This window comes from Phocoena sinus, chromosome 20 (genome assembly GCF_008692025.1).
Source record: "Phocoena sinus isolate mPhoSin1 chromosome 20, mPhoSin1.pri, whole genome shotgun sequence".
NCBI classification, from domain to species: domain Eukaryota; kingdom Metazoa; phylum Chordata; class Mammalia; order Artiodactyla; family Phocoenidae; genus Phocoena; species Phocoena sinus.
In genome coordinates this window covers 30,521,574-30,540,754 of record NC_045782.1, presented here as the reverse complement: position 1 = coordinate 30,540,754, position 19,181 = coordinate 30,521,574, and the positions used below count along the sequence as shown (strand labels likewise).

Below are 19,181 nucleotides of genomic sequence, written 5' to 3'. Positions count from 1 at the left end.
GGGAGGATTCCGCATGCCGCGGAGCGGCTGGGCCCGTGAGCCATGGCCGCTGAGCCTGAGCGTCCGGAGCCTGTGCTCCACAATGGGAGAGGCTACAACAGTGCGAGGCCTGCGTACCGAAAAAAAAAAAAAATTTCCATGCCAATTTACATCCCCACGCTGTATCACGCAAGGTTAGCAGCCATTGAAAATACCACCAGGACAGGGTTATCTAGAGACACATTCAGCAGCGTAACTATACAGAAAAAGACACTGTATGGTTTTAAAACAAATCTTCCACAGCCTTACATTTCAATTTTTTTCTTAAAAAGGAGTGAGTTGTGTACAGGGGTGTTAAATGCTTTATAGACAAGACAAGAAAAAAAAATTTAGAAAGAACCAACTTATTCATCATCATCTTCATCTTTCTCCTCCTCCCCCTTTTCATCTTCCTCATCTTCCTTCTTTTTCTTGCTTTTTTCAGCCTTGATGACTCTCTTTTTCGCTACATCAGCTTTCCTTTAGCTCAGTAGACAGCAATATCCTTTCTATATTTTCCCTTCAGCCTTCTTTTATAAGGCTGCTCGCTTGTCATCTGCTGCAGTGTTATTCCACATCTCTCCCAGGTTCTTTGCAACACCACCAATGGAGAGACCCAGGTGTTCTCCTTTGATTTTTTGAGTGAAACTCAGAACAAAATAAGAAAAAGGCCAAAGGAAGCCTCTTGGGTACATTGGGATCCTTAAACTTCTTTTTTGTTTCCCCTTTATAAGAGAGACAGGTTTTCATGTCTCTTACAATGGGCCTTGTCCACCTTCACCATGTCTTCAAATTTTCCTTTCTCCTTGTAGACATGGTCCATAGAAAACTCCAAGAAGCTGACTGAAGCATTTGGGTGCTTCTTCTTGTGCTTCTCCCAGCAAGTTTGCACAAAGGATGCATATGACGACATTTTGCCTCTCAGTTTCTTAGGCTCTCCTTGCCCGTGTTTAATTATTTTTCCTCAGCGAGGCTCAGAGTTACCTAGTACCTGTTTGGCTCTCACTTGCCCTGGTGCTGTCTCTGTGGAGCTCAGTGTCCTGCAATGGCTGTCTAGATAAAGTTATTAACAGGGTTTACAGGACCCTTTCCAAACTTTACCTTTCTACAAAGCTTCATTTCCACCACTGCAGCCCCGCTGCTCCTCAGATATGCCCTTTGTGCCTTTGTACTTGTGTTTCCCCTCTCCTGGGAGTCCCTTTTCACATCCTCTATCCCTCAGGATCCCATACATATTCATCTTTCAAAGATGGCCTCAGATGTCATCTCCTCATGGAACCCTGTGGAACAAGGTAGGGTGAATTGGTTATTCCCTCTTTTGTAGTCTCATCACACTCAATATAGAAATAGATTATAGCCCTGGGCCTGTTTTATTACTGCATTTGTTTACAAGTCTGTCTATCCCATGAGACTGGGAGGTTAAGTCACACACCTAGAACAAGTAACGAACCTGATGGAAATGAATTTGGAGGGAGATGTGATAAATCAGATTGTGTTTTTCATAGTCTAGGCAGTGGCTAAAGACTGCCCACCCGCACCAAAGGCAGGTAACCACCTACTTATTCCCTTTGCTCTTTGGGAAAACAGGGCTTGGAGAGATTTAAGTTATAGAAGAGGAAGGTCTTCTTGTTCCTGGGTTCTTGTAGACAAAAAAGTGAGGTGACTCAGAATGCATGAATTTGGCCTTTGGAGGCTTTTAAAAACAAGAGAGACTTTACCAGGAGCAAGCTGGAAGTCCTGTTTGAAGTGGACAAATGGCTGAGCAGACACCTGAAGAGGCTGCCTCTTGAGGAGGCCTACAAGGAGCAGAGAAACCAGCCAGAGGTCTCCAGTGTCTCCAACCACGTACCCATGGAGCTCAAGGATGTTTGGGGGAGGAGAGACAGATGAGGGAGCCCTCGCTAATCAAGCCTCTACCCTCCAGCGAATGTGAGGCTAATAAGGCGGCCCCATTCAAGGGCACCTCCATACCAAGCCAGCCGGTCTGCCTGTTTATTGCCCGTATGGAGATCATTAATACCTCCTGACACTGGGGTCACTCCTGGGGTCAATCCCTGAGCCCGTTCTGCAAAACAAGGGGAAATGAACTTCCCAGCACATGTGGCTCAGGCCTGGTGGGGAAGGGGACTCCCGTCACCTCACTCAGCTCTGGGAGAGACAGCACCCCAGGCTGTTGGACCCCCCCAACACAATCCCTTCTGCCCAAGCTGGACTCTTGAGAGAGTGGTCCTGGGGAATGGCGAAGGGGAGGCCCTGATCTGGGACAACCCCCACCAAGGCTGTCCCAAACGACAGACGGACACTAATCCCTTGGCGACGGGCAGGGGTGGTGTCTGGGAGCTGCATCCACAACTTGTGATGGGCCAGACTCGGGCTGCAGATGGCGAGAAGGCACAAGCCTGTGGCCACTTGGGTGCCAGCTGCAGATTCGGCCCCTCCCTCCCTGCTTCCCCCGCAGTGATTGGGCCCTCCGGAATCCAAGATGGCGGACAGAGGCGGGGTTCCTGGCCAAGCGAAACTGCGATTGGTGAAGTGCAGGTCTTTTGTGCTGAAAGACGGCCTCAGTAGCCAGTCAGGGAACTCCTTGTGGTGTAGGTGAGCGCTCAGCCGCCTTACCTCACCCTCAAGCAACCAGGGCCTCATCAATCTTGTCCCTCGCAGCCCCGAAGGGCCAAGGTGGGAACAAGGAACCCCCAGATGGTCCTCCAGTCAGGTCCTTACCCGTCTGGGGCCTCTTTCTCGGTAATGACCGGAACTGGGAATCAGCCCCAGCTGGCCCAAGGAGAAGTTGAGAAGGCCCCCAACTAGCTTGGAGAAAATCAATAGGATTATGAGGTTAATGCCAGAGCAGGCTGAGTGACAGTTATCAAATAAATGATATGGCTGAGGTTAAATGAGTCCCAATAAATAAAGGAATGTGTTCAAAGGAGAAACTTCAGAAAATGCAGGGACGTGGGGGTCGGGCCTCTGGACTTCTTCCAGCCTTCCCCTTCTAGGTCTTGTTGAATTCTAGAAGAGCCACAGTCAGGGGCACTACCTCCCAGGAACGCACAGGCTGGGGTCTGTGCCCTGTTCAGTGCCAGTGTTGGCATGGCGCCTGAGCACAGGGCTCCTTGGGCAGCTCCATCCGCCCAGCTTTGGGTGAGGGAATGGCAGCTTAGTGTGGAGGTCTGACCAGTTAACAGCGGGGGTATGCCTCTGATTGCTTAGAAGCAGAAAATGGACCAACTGCAGCAAGACAGGTGGAAGCCAGGAAGCACTTTTTTTTTCTCTTTCTCAGGAAGCACTTTTATCTATGTGATATCACTTCATGCTTTCTTCTACCCTGTAAGGTGGCTGTTATTATTAAATTCATTTTACAGATGAGGAAACAGAGGCTTAAAGCAGATTTTGCTCTAGGTCCCTCTATAAACAGCCTGTTTAGGACCAGAATTCAGGCTTTTAAACTTCAAATTCCAAGGGCTTTCTAATAGTCCACATATTTTCATTCTTGAATTCTAATTTGTTTCAGCCCCTGGTTCAAAGAAATCCTTGAGGGCCCAAATTAAAAGCCAGTTTTGGATAATCTATGCTTAGGAAGAATGGAAGGGAGAAAGAGGAGGAAAGAAGGGGCAGGGGGGACTGAAACATTAAATAATTTCTCTGACTTAGGATTTTGTTTTTAACCTAACACAACCCTAGCGGATATACCTTCCTTGGACAGATTGTAAAATAAATGTGTATTTCAGAGAAGTCTTACTGGAGGAAATGGAAGGAAGTGGCAATTCAGGAGCATATAGTGTGATGGGGAAGAAAGTGTGATCGTCTACAGTGAATCCACCTACTGATAAGGACTCCGGAACAGAAGGTCTATATCGCTACCTGTGACTGTGCAAAACCCAGATGTGATTATTCATTCCTTACCTCTGTAGTTCCTCAAGTGAGAGTTATAGTAGGGATCCACCTGTGTTATTGGTGAATCACTGCCCCTGTCCTCAGTCCTGAGGAGGGTCTCAGACCAGCTTACCTCACCCAGGTCCAGGATCAGGCCAGCCCAGTCCTCAGTTCCTTCTAACTGGAAGTTTCCTAATTCTCTTTGTGGGAGAAGGCCTGGGAAGCCAGGGTGAGAGGTCAGGTGTGCAGAGCTGCACGTGTGGTAAGAGGGGAAGCACCTGCAGCGGTAGCTGCCACCCACTACCCATTCTCCTTATTCAATCCTCCAATTTCCAGAGTGAGCTCAAGCTCCTGCCCCAACTCCAGCTGTCCTGAGTTTGATAATCTCCACGGGATGTGGGCTGGGGAATCTGGAACCAAGATTTGGGGTTACTGGGTAACAATAAAGCCACAGGGGACAGGTAAATTCCCTGCTGCCTCACCCATCTTTCCTCTTTGGGGGACTTACTAAGGATCCCAGGCCTTAGATTATAGCACACATAGAATAACATGGCTGGGAAGGGAGTGTGGAGGGATTTTCTTTCCTGGATTTGAATGAGAAGGTATGTGCACGTGCTTAAGAACACATATGGACACTAAGATATGTATCTTTCATTGTGAAATGCCCAAGGACTCACTCAGCACTGAGCTGGGACCTTTGCATATGCCTCAGGAGTAAGACTGTAAGTAACAGAGACTCAAACTAACAATGATGTAAAGAAATAGGGTTTATTTTTTCTCACATTACAAGAGCAGGTTTACCTGCTCAGTGATGCCATCAGGAACCCAGACTCTTTCTTTTTGTTCTGATATCCTTAGCATATTAGCCTTTATCTTTCTTGCCTCAAGGTCTCTAGAGAGTGAGAACTCCAAGGATCTCATCCACAGGGGAAAAGAAGACTATGTCTTCCCCTTTTTCAAGAAAGCAAAAAATTCTCCACATCCTTTCTCCTCTCCAGTCTTTTGCTTAGGCCTCATTGGCCAACATTGGGTCACATGACCACTCCTAGCTACAAGGAAGGGAGTCCATGAGAGCATGGAACAGGATTTCCATGATTGGCACAGAACAGTGGTTCTCAACCTCGGCTCTGTTCTCAGAGATTCTGACTCTGTTGGTCAGGGTTGGGGCTTGACATTGGTATTTATTAAATTCTCCAAAAACCTAGGATTTAAAAAAAAAAATGTAATTGCTTTTTACTACAGTATGGTGCCAACTCAAGTAATCATCTTCAACCAAACCCACCCTAGGTTCTGGACAAGCCACCTTATTGTACTGACTGGGATTCTCTAGCTTATCCTGTAGCCCCTGCTCCCTTTGGAACTGATTATATAGGTGATTAATTAGTACATTTGTAGGTCATTTGTTAGTGAATTTGCAGTCAGTAACTGGTTAGCTAATCAGCTGGCTAACTAATAGGATGGTTAGCTGGCCTTTCCTCTTGTTTATGTGTCTGGCACATAGTAAGTACTTGTTAAATATTTCTTTGGGTGAATGAATCCATAAAATGGAGATAAAACGGAGTTAATACCGCATCAAATGAGACAGTAGCTATGAACTTTGTAAATGATAAAACACTGTAAAGATATAAGAATAAACATTTACATGAGAAGCTACTTTAAAATTTAGGGCCAGAGTAAAGTTTTTCCCCCCATCCTTCACCAAGGAAATAGTGTTTCCACATTTCTGAAATGGAGAACTACCATTTTGCCCTGTTGCTAGTAAGCCAGATTTCTCTCTCAATTATAGCAACTTTGTCAACACTTAGCGATAGCATATATAATTTCTCCTTTTTCCTTGACCCTACTTTGTCTTTCTACTTGTATTTTTATTAGCTTATTTTGGTTATAAACCACCTCAAGCCTTTTTGGGAAAGAGGTGGGGTAAAATTAATTTTTAAAATACTTGGGAACTAACCTTTATTATCTACCTACCACATGCCAGGCATTTACATGTATTGACTTAGCCAAATCTCACAAATAGCTAGTAGGTTGGTGCGATTATCCCCATTTTATGTAGGTGTCAAGGGACTTGCTCAAGGTCATACAGCTGCTAAGATTTCAGAACCAGATTTCAAAACCAAGGCCAGTCTGACACCAAATCTGAGACCTTTCCCCTAAGCAACCCAAGTTGGTGTGATAGATGCTTGGTTATGGTCAACTATTTACTTAGCTAGTTGAGGAGAGTTTTTGTACTTTGAACTCCTCAAATAAGTCTTGGGGGGAAAATTGGTCTTTTTCCTTTCGCCACAGGCCATTTATCAGCAAACACTATACTTCATCAATTGTATGCTCTTCTATTATTTTATGTACCACTAAGAAAAAAAAACCCTGCTACTTAAACTATGATACACCATTGATGTTAAGATGCATCCTAATTTCAGAGATGTCAAAATGTGAAAAATGTGTGTCTTAGAATCAACAAAATAATGTATTCCATTCTACTAATGGAGAATTTGTGTACATAACCTCCCCTCTTTTCTTGCTCAATTGCTGGCTGGTTTGCCCCTTCCTTTTCTTATTTATTTTATTTACTTATTTTTGGCTGTGTTGGGTCTTCGTTGCTGCGCGCGGGCTTTCTCTAGTTGCGGCGAGCAGGGGCTACTCTCTGTTGCAGTGCGCGGGGCTTCTCATCGCGGTGACTTCTCTCATTGTGGAGCACAGCCTCTAGGTGCACGGGCTTCAGTAGTTGCGACATGCAGGCTCAGTAGTTGTGGCACACGGGCTTAGTTGCTCCGCGGCATGTAGGATCTTCCTGGACTAGGGATCGAACCTGTGTCCCCTGAATTGGCAGGCGGATCCTCAACCACTGCGCCACCAGGGAAACCCCCCCACCCCTTCCTTTTCATCACCCAAACCTTGCCTGTCTCTTCAATATCGCATTTCTCCACATCATCATGAACTGTCAGTTTCGATTTGGATTATCTCGCGTGAGCCTCCAGAAAGCCTTGCACTCATAGGAGGTTTCCACTCTAGTTTTTTTAAAGAGCTACCTTAGATGATCTTATTATGAACTTCCTCCAGTGGCTGTCATCAAACTCTTTCCAGAGTCTGGCCTAAGTCTAGTTTTCCCATGGTAACTGGTGATTCACTGCCCTCCCTGTTCACCATTCCACACAGTAGTTCGTTGGTCTGTACACTATTTACTTGCAAGGGATTTCCCTCCAGGCTGTTGGAGAGGGCATGGGAGGGGGCTTGGGTGCAGAAGTGGGCATGTCATCCAGTTCTCCCTAACACAGGAAACATGACTCCCCAGGCATCTCCTGAAACACCAGGGCCTTCCCTTTCTCCACACCAGGAGGAGGCAGGATTGGGGGAGGATTCAGCTTCTCCACCCCTCTTAGACCTTACTTCCCCTTCCTGGTTTGGGACTCCATGAGACAAGTCATGAAGGGAAGATGAGGCAGTGGGATCTGGTACTGCTGGGGGAGATGAAGATTCTTGAGCAGTGGGCCCTTGTGGAGCTGGGTTACAGGCTCCTGACAGCAGCAGCTGGCTTTTCTGAGGTGGTGTTCTGCTTCCCCCTTTGTGTGCAGGGTTCTGGAGAAAGCACTGATTCTGGCTTTCCATTTCCTAGCATTATAAAAGGGACAGAGCCATCCAGGATTTTCCCTGTCCTGTTTCCGTCAATCTGATTTTGAGGTCAGAATCTGGAAAGGAACAGAGGCTGATTGGAGAGATTGGGACACCATGGAGGGAGGGATGCAGCCCATGCTGAGAAGTGAGGGGCTAATCTGGGAATCCTATTGACAGAGGACTCTGGGGTCTTTGCAGATGGGTGGGCAGGCAGACCTATCCTGGCCCCAGTGTTCTGGGCATGTTACAGGCTGTGAGGCTTGGGCATGGGCTGAGGTCCACATGGGTCTGTGTGCCTGTGCAGCTGCAGGAGCCTGTGGGGAGGTACAGTCAGACACAGAGAAATAGAGATAAGTGAGACAGAGGGAATCAGAGGCCGGACCGGGAGGTCCAGGTCGCTGAGGGGCACTCACTTTCGGAGGCACCTTGGCTGTCTGGCTCAGTGCGAAGCCGCCTGGGCTTCCTAGACTGGAGCAGGCACTGGGCTTCCTCTTCAGCCCTCCGAGATCTCGGGGAGCTGCTGGCAGAGTCCTGGCCCTGGTCCGCAGTTTCCCCAAGAGGCTCTGCCAAGCCTTGGCACCTCGGAGCCTGGGCCTGGGCTCGGATTCAGGCCGGCGCCGCACCTCCCCGCCGCCGCCGCCGCCGCCGCCGCCGCCGCCGCCGCCGCCGCTCCAGGCCGGACCGCCGGCCTCCTCCCCGCCCTAGCGCACGCAGGGCCTGCCCTAACCCGTGACCCCCGCGGTCGACTCCAGCGCCCGCTGCCCGCTGGGCCCGGACGAGCGCGGGCCGGTGAGCAGCGGAGTCGGTCCCAGACGAGGCCCGGCCCGGCTGTCGCGAGAGGGCCCGGAACCCGACAGCAGGAGCGAGCGCGGGCCGGCGCGCGGAGGTGTGAGAATGTGAGGCGGGCAAGGTCGGGAGCCACCGTGCGGGGCGGTGGGGCGCGTGTGCGCTGTGGCCGCCGAGCGGGCTCACGAATAAAGCGGGCACGGCCGGGAGCGGGCTCGGACCGTGGTGCGTGCGGGCAGGCGGGCCCCGCGGCCTGCGGCTCGGCGGAGGGCGGCCGTCTGGAAGTGGGCCCCGGCCCCGCCGGCCCGGCGTGAGGCGACCCAGGGTGCGGGCCGCGCCGCCGCCCCTGGCCGGCCGTTCCGGTTGTCGAGCCTCGGGTGGGAGCCGCGCGGCGCCGCCAGGCCGCTCGCCCTCTCTTCCCCCCCACCTCTAATCTAAACCATGCGGGCTCCCACCCCGAGCCGGCCGGCGGGGCCCGAGGGCCGCGGAGAGGGCACCGGGCCGCGCGCTGGTGGAGCGGCAGCCCACTCCGAGCTCGGGGTCCCCGGACCATGGAGCCAGGGGACCCTCGAGCCCCCTCCCCGGGGGGCGGCGGGCGCGGACTGATTGACAGCAGCGACGTCAGCGCGGGGAGGGGGGTGCGGCCCCGGAGGGAGGGAGGGAAGGAGAGGAGGGAGCTGAGGCCCCAAAGTGCAGCCTCGGAGATCAAGGGCCCGCTCCAGAACCGGGATGTGTCCGGCCACGAGGGCGCGGCGGGCAGCGGAACCCTGACCCAGCTGCCCCGAGTCGGAGTCCCGGCTGACCCGGGCTCCTCGGACCCGAGCCTGCAGCGGACCTCGGGCCGCAGGCGCCAACGCATGCGGCAGCGCAGTTTGGGTGAGTGAGGGTCCCGGCGTGGGTGGGGGTGAGTCGGGAGTGCGGGAGAGGGGCAACCCCGAAACCAGGGAGGATAAGCTGGAAAGGGGGAGAGTAACAGGACCTGGGTAAGAACCTCGGGGACAGTCAAGGCGGCAAGAGGGCGGCGAGAAGAGTTTCTGATCCGGCTGCCGCCTCGCCCGACTCCAATCGGTCGGAGCTCGAGCCCTTCTCTCCTCCTAGTAACCGGACGAATTGGGTCTAAGGGCCCAAGAGCATAGAAACGACCGCGCTGGCGCCAAAGGAACAAGGTTAGGACGAGACAAGTGGAGCGGTGGCCTTGAAATTGGTGTTTGAAGAATAAGAAAGGCCAAGGAGGAGGGCCCAGGTACTTGGCGAATATCGATGTGGAAATGTTCGTGATCAGAACACTGGACTACAGTGCCTTTGATGCAACAGGGTCGTCAAAATTAAAGCAAGGAGCATACTATATAAATAATGATCCGTGATCAAGAATTATCAAAATATGAGCAATTACCCAAAAAGCAGGGCTAAGCGGCATAACTAATACAGTACTCGGACTTTAAAACAGCAATAAAATAATAGTCACTCTCAAAACCAAGTGAAAATTGCAATCACAAATTTGAGAGAATCATAGACAAAGTGATGGAACAATGTGATAAGAACTGTTGTATTAAAATCAATAGAATAAGAAATAGTAATAGTGTAAAAATGATAAAACTGTAGGAAAAAGGTGAACAATGAAAATACTAGTAAGGGAAATACTAATATTAGTAGTATTGACAGAATACTATCATATAACTTATTATTGATACTATAGTGAATTATAAAATAAATGTTAACCAAAATCGTAAGAGCAATAGTAATATAAATAAAGACAGCAACAAGAATTACTGGAGTAATATGACAATTTATGACCAAGGTTTTAATAGTCCCAACAACATTATAAATAATGGTAGAGTAATAAGTATTGTACCAATGTGATGAGAAAACAGAGTATTAAGAGCTACAACAATATTACAAATTATGACAAAGTAACAAGAAGTAAGGATGCATTGAAAAATAAGTAGCGAATTAAGATCCATAACATTACAAATAATGACAAAGTAACAAGATATTGTAACGATGTGATGAAGAATACCTGGAGTATTACGAACCATCCTAACAAAACAAATAATGGTAAAATAACGAGAAGTATTATAAGGATGTGAAGGAAATGCATGTGAATATTGAGAACAATGATACTACAAGTTATGGTAAATAAATTACTGAAACTGTGACAAAGTACAGAGACTGAGGAGGCAGCACGGAAACATTTCAGGGATACAGAGTAAAAATAAAAATAATGAGAGATTAACATGACCTATTGGAAGACTATATTTAATAATTGCCTAGGTATTAGTAATAGTATTACGAATGTGCCAGGAGGCCCTAGAATGATGGAGCAGTGACAGGGAAGCAATAACAACATATTTGATAATGATGAATTAACAAATCAAACCAGTACTTTAACCATACAGTATTAAAAATAACATGTACTAATAGCTTGTGTGATAGAATAAGTAGTCTTAATGTTATTGAATTGACCAGAATACTACTCTGATAATAGAGATAATTAAAATAGTATAAAAAATTAACAATTCCCCCAGTGCGAGAAAAGTATCACCAGTAATCTAGAAATGAAAAGAAAAATGCTGTTCTTCTTTAAAAAACGAGTCAACTGAAAGTGACGGACCCGAGCGCACAGGGCGCGGAGCCGGCCGGCCGCGTCCGCCGAGGGCTCCAGAAGAAGGGCGAGCGCGGGCCGCGCACCCCGGCTGGTGCGGGACCCGCTCTACTGGCGTCCCAGCGCGCCGGGGCTCGGGGTCCGACGGGACCGGACAGCGGGGATGGCCGTGCCGGGCGGGAAGAAAAAGGAACGAGCGGGGAGCTCCAGCGAAGGCGAATCTTCGCGATGTCGGGATGTGGCTGCGTGTCGGAGAGAAAAGGAAGAGGCGAACCTCGAGTTGGGGAATGAAAGCCCAACGCAGCCCTTGTCCCGCGTGGGAGCGGCGGGACTGGCGTCAGTGGACGCCGGCCGCGGATGTGCTCAGCACCGGGCAGGACTGAGAGCGCGCGGCGCAAGTCGCGGGGAGCCGCTGCACAGCTCCGGGTATGACAAGTGCCCGCAGAGGACCTAGTAGCCAAGACAGCATCGGGCCAGGCGGCCCCTCCTGGCCCCGCGGGCCGCAGCATCTGGACCAGCGGATCGCGGGTGCCCATCCCGGCTGACCCCAGCTATACTCGGAACCAACGCGTTGGGCCAGAGTCCACAACTACCCCCGTTGCACAATGTCCCCTTGCCTGGGGTCTCCTGGGTTTCCAGGCTCGGCCCCGGAACCCGCATGTGGCCCAAGGCCGGTGCTGGCATTGGCCATGCCCGGCGAGTCTTCCTCCTCAGTGCCTGTGGCTGGAGGACCGACCCGCCTGTCAGCCTTATCTTTATGGACTTTTCCCAGCCCCAACTGGCCCTGGCCCCTTTTTATCTCCTCGGTTGCACTTGGCTTGTTTACTTTGTGAGGCCCTGGGAGCCCATGTCTAGGCCTGGGATGGGAGGCCAGTGGTGAGGGGCCTGGGCCTTGGAATGCCCAGGGAGAGCCAGGAGAGGACAGAAAGAAGATAGGGGGAGAAAGAGGGAACATTCAGCTGCAAGAAAGGCAGCCAGACATTTAGAAAGCCTCCCCAGAACTTGCCCAGATCCAAATGAAGGGAGAAGAGCTAGGAGGTGGAAAGGAGAAGCAGGGATAATGCAGGGTTGCACCCACGATGAGGCAGGACAGGCAGGTCCTTGCAGGCGGGACTCTCATCCTGATATCCCAGGACCAGCTTCCAGAAGGAAGCAGGCACATGAGCAGGCGTGTGAATAGTCCTAGTCGCTTGGGGAAGGGTAGCTGTGCCCTGGGGCAGGACTAGGCTGTGCCTGTCAACTGGACTCAACTGGCCTGGTCCTTAGCTGGGAAGAGTCTGAGTCCTTTGCCTCAAAGCAGAGCCCTTTGAAGCTAAAATCTAAAATGTGAGTGAGTGAGCCAGCCAGTGTGCATGTGAGGGCAAGGCTGGGGTGGCCCCTGGCTGAGTTCGGGGCCTGAATCAGAGTGGCCCTAGTTAAATGTGGCTACTTGGGTGACTTGTAGGCTATGAGAAGGTGCTGTGTCTGTGTGTGAGGACGTGGGTGCCTGCGTGGGTGCCACACAGGTATCTGAGGGAGTGGGAACGTACAGAAAGGAAAACCTTTGGTTCAGGAAGCCTCTACCTGACTGCTGTCTGAGGGAGTGGGTTTGGGCAGATGAGTGACCAGGGGCCTGAGAGGCCGCTCAGCCGAAGGCCCTCTCTGCCACTGTGGAGCCCTGGGAGCCCAGGCCCTGCCCTCCTGGGCTGACTCTCCTCTCCTCCCTACCCAGAAGATGTCCTGGCTGCCCTGGGCCAAGAGTGAGCCTGGACCCCAGTTATTAGGAACAGACGAAAAAGACCCAGGCTTCAGGCTCCAGGGTCCACTGGAGCCCAGCAGGAGGAGGCACTGGGGGTGCAGCTGGGGCAATGCTGAGAGGGCAGTCCTTCCCCCAGACCTACTCGTCACACAGCCCCACACCCAGGGCAGGAGGACCTGGAACCGCACACAAACCCTCCCAGGTCCAGACCCAGAGGGAGGAGGCGAGGGTCCTGCCCACGCTATTCTCCCTCCTCCAGCTCAGGAGGGGGCGGGGTCCACGTGCACCAGGGCGGCCTCCCAGCAGTGCCCGAAGCACCCTCCACCGCCACCCGCGGCTCAGCTCCAGGGCTGCCGGGTCTCAGGCGCGTGTGGACATGGGCATATGACTCGCGTGTGCTGTGCCCACAGGAGATGCTGCAGGATAAGGGCCTGTCGGAGAGCGAGGAGGCCTTCCGGGCCCCGGGCTCGGTGCTCGGCGAGGCCAGCGCCGCCAACGCCGCCAACGCCCCCGAGCCCGCGCTGGCCGCGCCGGGCCTCAGCGGAGCCGCGCTTGGCAGCCCCCCGGGCCCCGGCGCCGACATCGCCACCGCTGCCGCCGCCGAGCAGGTAGGGCCGGGTCGGGCAGGCCGTCGGGTGGAGGTCGGGCGTCGGTTTGTCTGCAGGGCCGCCTGTGTCTGTCAACCGCCCCACTGCGGGCAGGACTGTCTGCCTGTTCGCGCTCCCCTGGGCAGGGCTCGCCTTCTGCCCTTCGTCCTTCCTCCACCTCGAGCCCTTGAGGCTGCTCTGAGACAGGCCGGGGAGGGAGCCCGCGGCGGAGCGAGCCCAGGAAAACAGTCCAGCTCCGACGACCCTGAGAGGGCGGGGACAAAAGCCTGGGACCAGGCGGGGTGAGTAGCCCCTGGCCGGGTGCTTGCGGGAGCCGCCGCCGAGCTCCGAGGCCGAGGGGACACCACCGTGACCATGTGCACGCCCCCTGCCTGTGTGGGTCTGCAGGAGGTGTTTGCGGGTGCGCGCCGCTGGCCGAGGGTGTGTGTGCCCATCCTGTGTTGGTGTGTCTGCCCGCAAGCCTGTGGCTATGTCGGGCCACGTGCAGTGTTTATGTTTGTGTAAGAGTGTGTCATCTACCCTGGCACGGTCGGTTAGTGTGTCCTCTGCGGGCCCGTCTGTAGATGCAGCTCCGAAGAAGGGGATTTCAGCCACTGATTAAATTTTTTTAAATTCACCAATGGTACAGAATAATTTTTTGAAACGACATCTCGAGGCGTGGGCACCTGGGGCTGGCAGTGTCCTGCATGGTCCCTTGGGTCTGTGTTCCCCTTTCTGATGGCTCCGCATGGAGCCGTGGGCAGGGCGACACAAGTCCCCTCTCTCCCATCCTTAGACTATCGAGAACATCAAGGTGGGCCTGCATGAGAAGGAGCTCTGGAAGAAGTTTCACGAGGCGGGCACCGAGATGATCATCACCAAGGCGGGCAGGTCAGCGCTGGTTTTACTTCGGGGGTGGGGATGATGGATGGGGGCAGTGGGGAGCCCCAGGGGCTCCCTCAGCAGTCCTCTCGGTCTTCAGCCCAGGGGGCGACTGGAGTCCCCTTCGCCATTCTGGCCTTAGCTCCAAGTCCCGCCACAGCATCAGAACTGACCTCGGAAGCCCGCAGGGGGCTACATCACAATCGAGAGGCTCGGGATGGAGGGAGGGGAGGGGCAGTGATATGCAAATGAAACGCAAACAGGGTCGCGTTGCTGGAGGTCCCCACTCCAGCACTTTTGGCCCCTGGGGGGCTGCTTTGTCCTCCTCCTTTTGGGGAGCTGCTGGGTTTCTCAGGATTGTATTGACTGGGGACCCGGAGATGCCCCTCAACAGACTGAGGAAAGGGTAATGGGACCATGTTTTCCTATTTCCATTGCTTTTCCCGGGGCAGCTCGAACTCCAAGCCTCTCATCCCACGGGCGCTGCTCCGCCAGTTGCCAGCACCCTCCTCGGCCAAGGGGAAGGCACCGTTGGGCCCTGTGTGTGTGTTGTTCGGGGAGTAGCCCTCGGGTGGCTGCCAGAGAGGGATGATTTATAAAGTGGAACCATCTTTAAAATGTGCTGGTGTCTGTGGGAGAGAGCCTGGAGGAGAGGGAAAGAGGAGGACGATGCAGAACGGGGAATGATGGAGAGATTCGCTGGGGCGGTGCACCCCGGGTGGGGTTGGAATCGCAAGGAGAGCGGTTACCAGGTGAAGGGAGATGGCTGCAGATGGAGAAGCTGGAAGGTTCAGGTTCAGGTTCAGAAACGTTCTTCCCGCTACTCTGCCTCCTCCACAAACTCACACTGGATTTTGGTTCCCGGGGTACAGTTTAGGTGTGAAAATGTCCCTTTATCTGACAGTGGACCCATAGTTGGGTTTTCTGAGGAATAAGATGGTGAAGCTTCAAGGGCCGGGGATGGGGAGTCAGACCTGGTGGGGGGGCAGGCTACCCGTTCCGCTCACCTACTTCCATCTGTACAACCCTCAGGCCAGGTACTTTAGAGTCTATGCCCTTTCCTCATCTCCATCTGTAAAATAATAGGTTTTTCTTTATACAGTTGCATGTAAAGCCCTTAGCACAGCTCCTGGCACATGTAAGCACACAATAAATGCTAGCGAATACTGTTCATCGTAATTAGAGAAATGTCTGGCATTTACTCAGCATTTTGTTCTACTTTTTAGAGAGCTCTGCTGAGCTGCTTAGGGAATGATGGGTCAGAGGAAACAAAAAGCCGGCAGTTTGCTGGGTCTTTCCAGTCTGCTTACTGAGAGGCCTTGCAAATTTTCCTTTGTTTTGTTGGGGGAGGGGGTCTGGGCACTCGGCTGCCCTCTTGCCTAAGTCAGGGAGGTGGCAGGGCCACCCAGGGCCTCTATCGGGGGAAGGAACAAGGAAATGTCAGGACTGGAGTTTGCTGCATTTTGGGGATGGGGAACCCAGGATGCACTGGGGAACCTGGTGGGGGAACAGTCATTGAGGACAGTGGGGATCAGGTGTCACAAGGCCTGCCTCTTCCTAGTTGTGTGCACTTGGGCTAGTCCCCAAGCTTCCTGCGGCTCAGAGGTGTCAGGTAAAACAGGATGGTGACTGTAGACCTACCTGCCATCCTTCCTTTTTCAGTTACTGTGAGACTCAAACCAGGGACCTTATGAGCAGTGCTTGGTAAATTGTTGAGTGGATTATAGGTGTGAAGAGGGGATTTATTTCTTGTTACTGCTGGGATGTAGAGAAGAAAAGAAGAGAAGGATCCAGAACTTCCATCTTGAGGCAGCAGAAATAACCTTGTCTCTTGAAAATGAACCAGCATGTTCTTTGGGCATGCGTGGCCCCTGCCATTTTAAACAAGGCATTTGGGATTCTCCTCAGTGGGGTTTCCTGCACCTGCATGGGTCCTCCTCCCTCCCTTCCCCAACACACATACGCGAGCACACACGTGCGCGCACACACACACATTTCCAGAGGTGACGGGCTTCAGGCAGACCTTTGTGCCTGATCCTAGTGACAGAAGAGGCACATCCCTAGAGGCTTAGAGGCAGGCCTCAGGGAATGATGATAATAATTTTTAAGTGACCATGACGATGTTGGCCCATTAGGGATTCATCGCAGTCTTTCCCTGGCAGAAAGTTATCCTTGCACCAGGTCTAGTCCTTAGGAAAATCACTAGCCTTATCCCCTGCCTGCACAGTTCTCACAGACCCTTTTTCCTCCTGCATAGCTGCCCACTGGCTTCAGAGACCACTTTCACCCCTCTGACCCCGTGTCCCCCTCCTCCCCGCTGCCTCCTTCCCATGGCAGCCTTGGAATGCACTGTGCTTTGCTCGGGCTTGTGGCCCTTCAGCGTCCTGTCCAATGCCTCTCCCTGTCCTCTTCTTTGTGTCTCTACCATCAACTTCCTGGGACACTTCTATTTCTCAGCAGATGGCCTGGACATTTCTCCTGAACCTTGAATCACAGATTCCTAGACCGCTTGAGCTGGAGGAGAACCAAGGGAACATAAACCCAGCCCCTGAGAAGGGAAGGCGTTTGGCCCTTGCCCACAGAAGCAGGGTTAGGCGACTGCCAGGTCTACACAAGCCGAGCAATGATGCCCCTCCCCCCAGAACAAACCCCTAACTTTGAGAAATTCCCTTGATTGCTTGTTTATGGGGGCCTGCGCAAGGTGGAGTTGTTGCTCTGCCCTAGAGACCCTGGCTGGTTAGGGGCATGATTGCTCTCTGGTTGGCCCATGGAGGCATGGTGGGGGTGGGGTGGGGGGGGGCGGGGGCTGGATAAAAGGAGCCCGAATGTTCTCAAGCCAGTATGAGTCCTTAGTCACAAGCCTCGGCCTTAAGCCCTTGAAGAGCTGAAGGCCAAAGGAAAAAAGGGTCCCCTTCATTGGATAGTGATTTTGAATTCTCAAACAACTTGAGCTGGTGAATAACATGCCAGCCGCAGCTCAAGCCATCAATTTCTGAATGCTCGGGGTCCCCCGATGTCAGGTATATAATGGGGCCACAGCCTTCCCTAGCCAGTCTCTGTCTCTCTTAGGCCCCTGCACCCAGAGAGTTTATGCCCTTAACTGCAGAGAACAGAGCCCTCTCTGCTTCCTCACATCCCTGCCAAGCTTGCTACATGTGAGAAACTGCATTTTCTCCCAAACGCAGATAAAAGTGAGCTCTACAAAATTTAAATATAAACCTCCCCAATATGAAAATTTCCTAACCGTCTGACTGCTCTACTCCTAGGTCATGGTTTTGCCACCAGATAAATCTCCACTATCAGCCTTCATAGCCTGTTGAGTTCAATGTTGCTTGTGTTAGTGACAGTGAATTTGTGTTTGAAAAATGAACTACTGATGAGAACTCCTGTTGAACCTGTATTGTTTGTTATTCTGAGGCAAGGATTTGGCCCGGCTTAATCCGGGGCTTCAAAGCCAGTTGCCCTTGCTCTGTATACAGAGCGTCAGAGCCCAGTGGCGTGGGTGATAAGAGAAGTAAGGGTTGAAGACACTGGGAAAGTGGGTTGGGGAGAGAGTGCTTTGATCTCTTTCTAAAGTATTTTCTGAAAGCAAAAGTCTATCAGAAGGAAGTGTCTTCAAAAAAATCTGAGAGAAGCAACTGGCCTTCCAAAACAGCATCCATTCCACACACCCTCTCTCCTGCCCCCCCCCCCCACCTCAGGGAAAGTATTTCTTAAAAATGCTTTGAGTGAAGTAGAAAACTCTGTGTGTGTGTAAAGTGGAAATAAATTACATAGCTCTGTCATTGCTCTCAGAAACCATTTGGCCACAAAAGCTTTGGTCTCAGTATAGACGGCACCCCTACCTCCCACCCCCAAACTTAGCCTTAGTTGCTAGGCCCTGGCCTCTTTCCAACACACCCAGAATTCTTCTTTAAGACCCCAAGACACTAGGGATAGAAAATGGATGGGGTTTTCTGTGGACCCCTACCCTTTCCTGCATCCCTTTCCTTTCAAACTCTGGCCTCCACGGGCCTCTGTATGTGTTTATGTACACATATTTATGATATATACACACACATATCATTTTTTAATATCAATGTTATTGAAGTGGAACATTTCTGCAGAAAAGTGAACAAATCTTGATTGTACAGCTCTACAGACTTTCACAAAATGAACACACTGGTGTTAGCACCACCCAGATAAAGAAACAGCACGTTACCGGCCCCCAGAATCCCTCTTGTCTGCCCTCCCAGTCACCGCCTCTCCCCACCTCGAATCCCCTCTCCAGACTTCTCACCCCTTCGATTTGGTTTTGCACCTACATTTCAGGGAAGGCGCATATAACCGCTCCTGGGGTTCCGGATCCCCCTGAGGAAGCCGGGGGTGTGGTGGATTTGGGGTTGGGGGGCTCTGCTAACTGGAGAGAATCTGGTGGGTCCCCTCTGTTCATTCTTTCCTGCCCCCCACCCCCATGGATTGGTGGGGAGTGAATAGGTCAGCACCTTGAATTTGGCCACCGCTTTGGCCCGGGACCGGGCGCCCCGCGGCTCTCTGAGCCCAGTTGAAACTTACTTGGCCTCTCTCTCAGTGCGTCTTTACGGGTTTGTTGCCAAAATCAAAATGCCCCAAACCCTTGCCCGGCGCCCCGCAAGCCTCCAACACCGAGAAACGTCCAAGGAAGCTTATCTTAGCAGTTCATTCTAAAACCATTTCCGAGTATGAAGTAGATAAGGCCCCACGCCCGCACCCTTTCAGAGCCTGTTTCATGATCAGAGGAGAGACCCCCCCCCCCCCGGCTTTCATCTCCTCCCGGGGCCGGCGGGGCAGGCGGCTTGTTTATTCCCTGGCGGAGCAGTTTCCGCGGGGGCCGGGAGCACCCCAGATGCCTGCGGACCAGGAGTTCGAGGCGGGCGGGGAACCAGAGCCGGGAGAGGGCGCCAGGGCCGCAGAGAGAAGGCACGCAGGGCACGGGGAAGGGGTGCGGAGGGGTGCGCCGAGCAGGGGTCTGGGTGGCTGCCGGGTGTTGAGGACAGGGAGCCAGGGCTTCACGGCCACCAGCGCTGGCCGGTGGCAGGACTGAGTGGGGTACGGGCTGTGCAGT

General features: G+C 52.5%; 1 protein-coding gene across 1 annotated transcript in view; it reads left to right on the top strand.

Annotated features, from left to right (window-relative positions):
• Positions 1–9,101: 9,101 nt before the first annotated feature.
• TBX4 (T-box transcription factor 4) overlaps positions 9,102–19,181 on the top strand; it is a 29,063-nt gene continuing 18,983 nt past the window's right edge. The window contains exons 1-3 of the mRNA XM_032616876.1: positions 9,102–9,165; positions 13,040–13,237; positions 14,013–14,107. Of these exons, the coding sequence (XP_032472767.1) occupies positions 13,043–13,237; positions 14,013–14,107 (290 nt within the window). The 5' untranslated portion in view covers positions 9,102–9,165; positions 13,040–13,042. The remainder of the gene's footprint in view (positions 9,166–13,039; positions 13,238–14,012; positions 14,108–19,181) is intronic.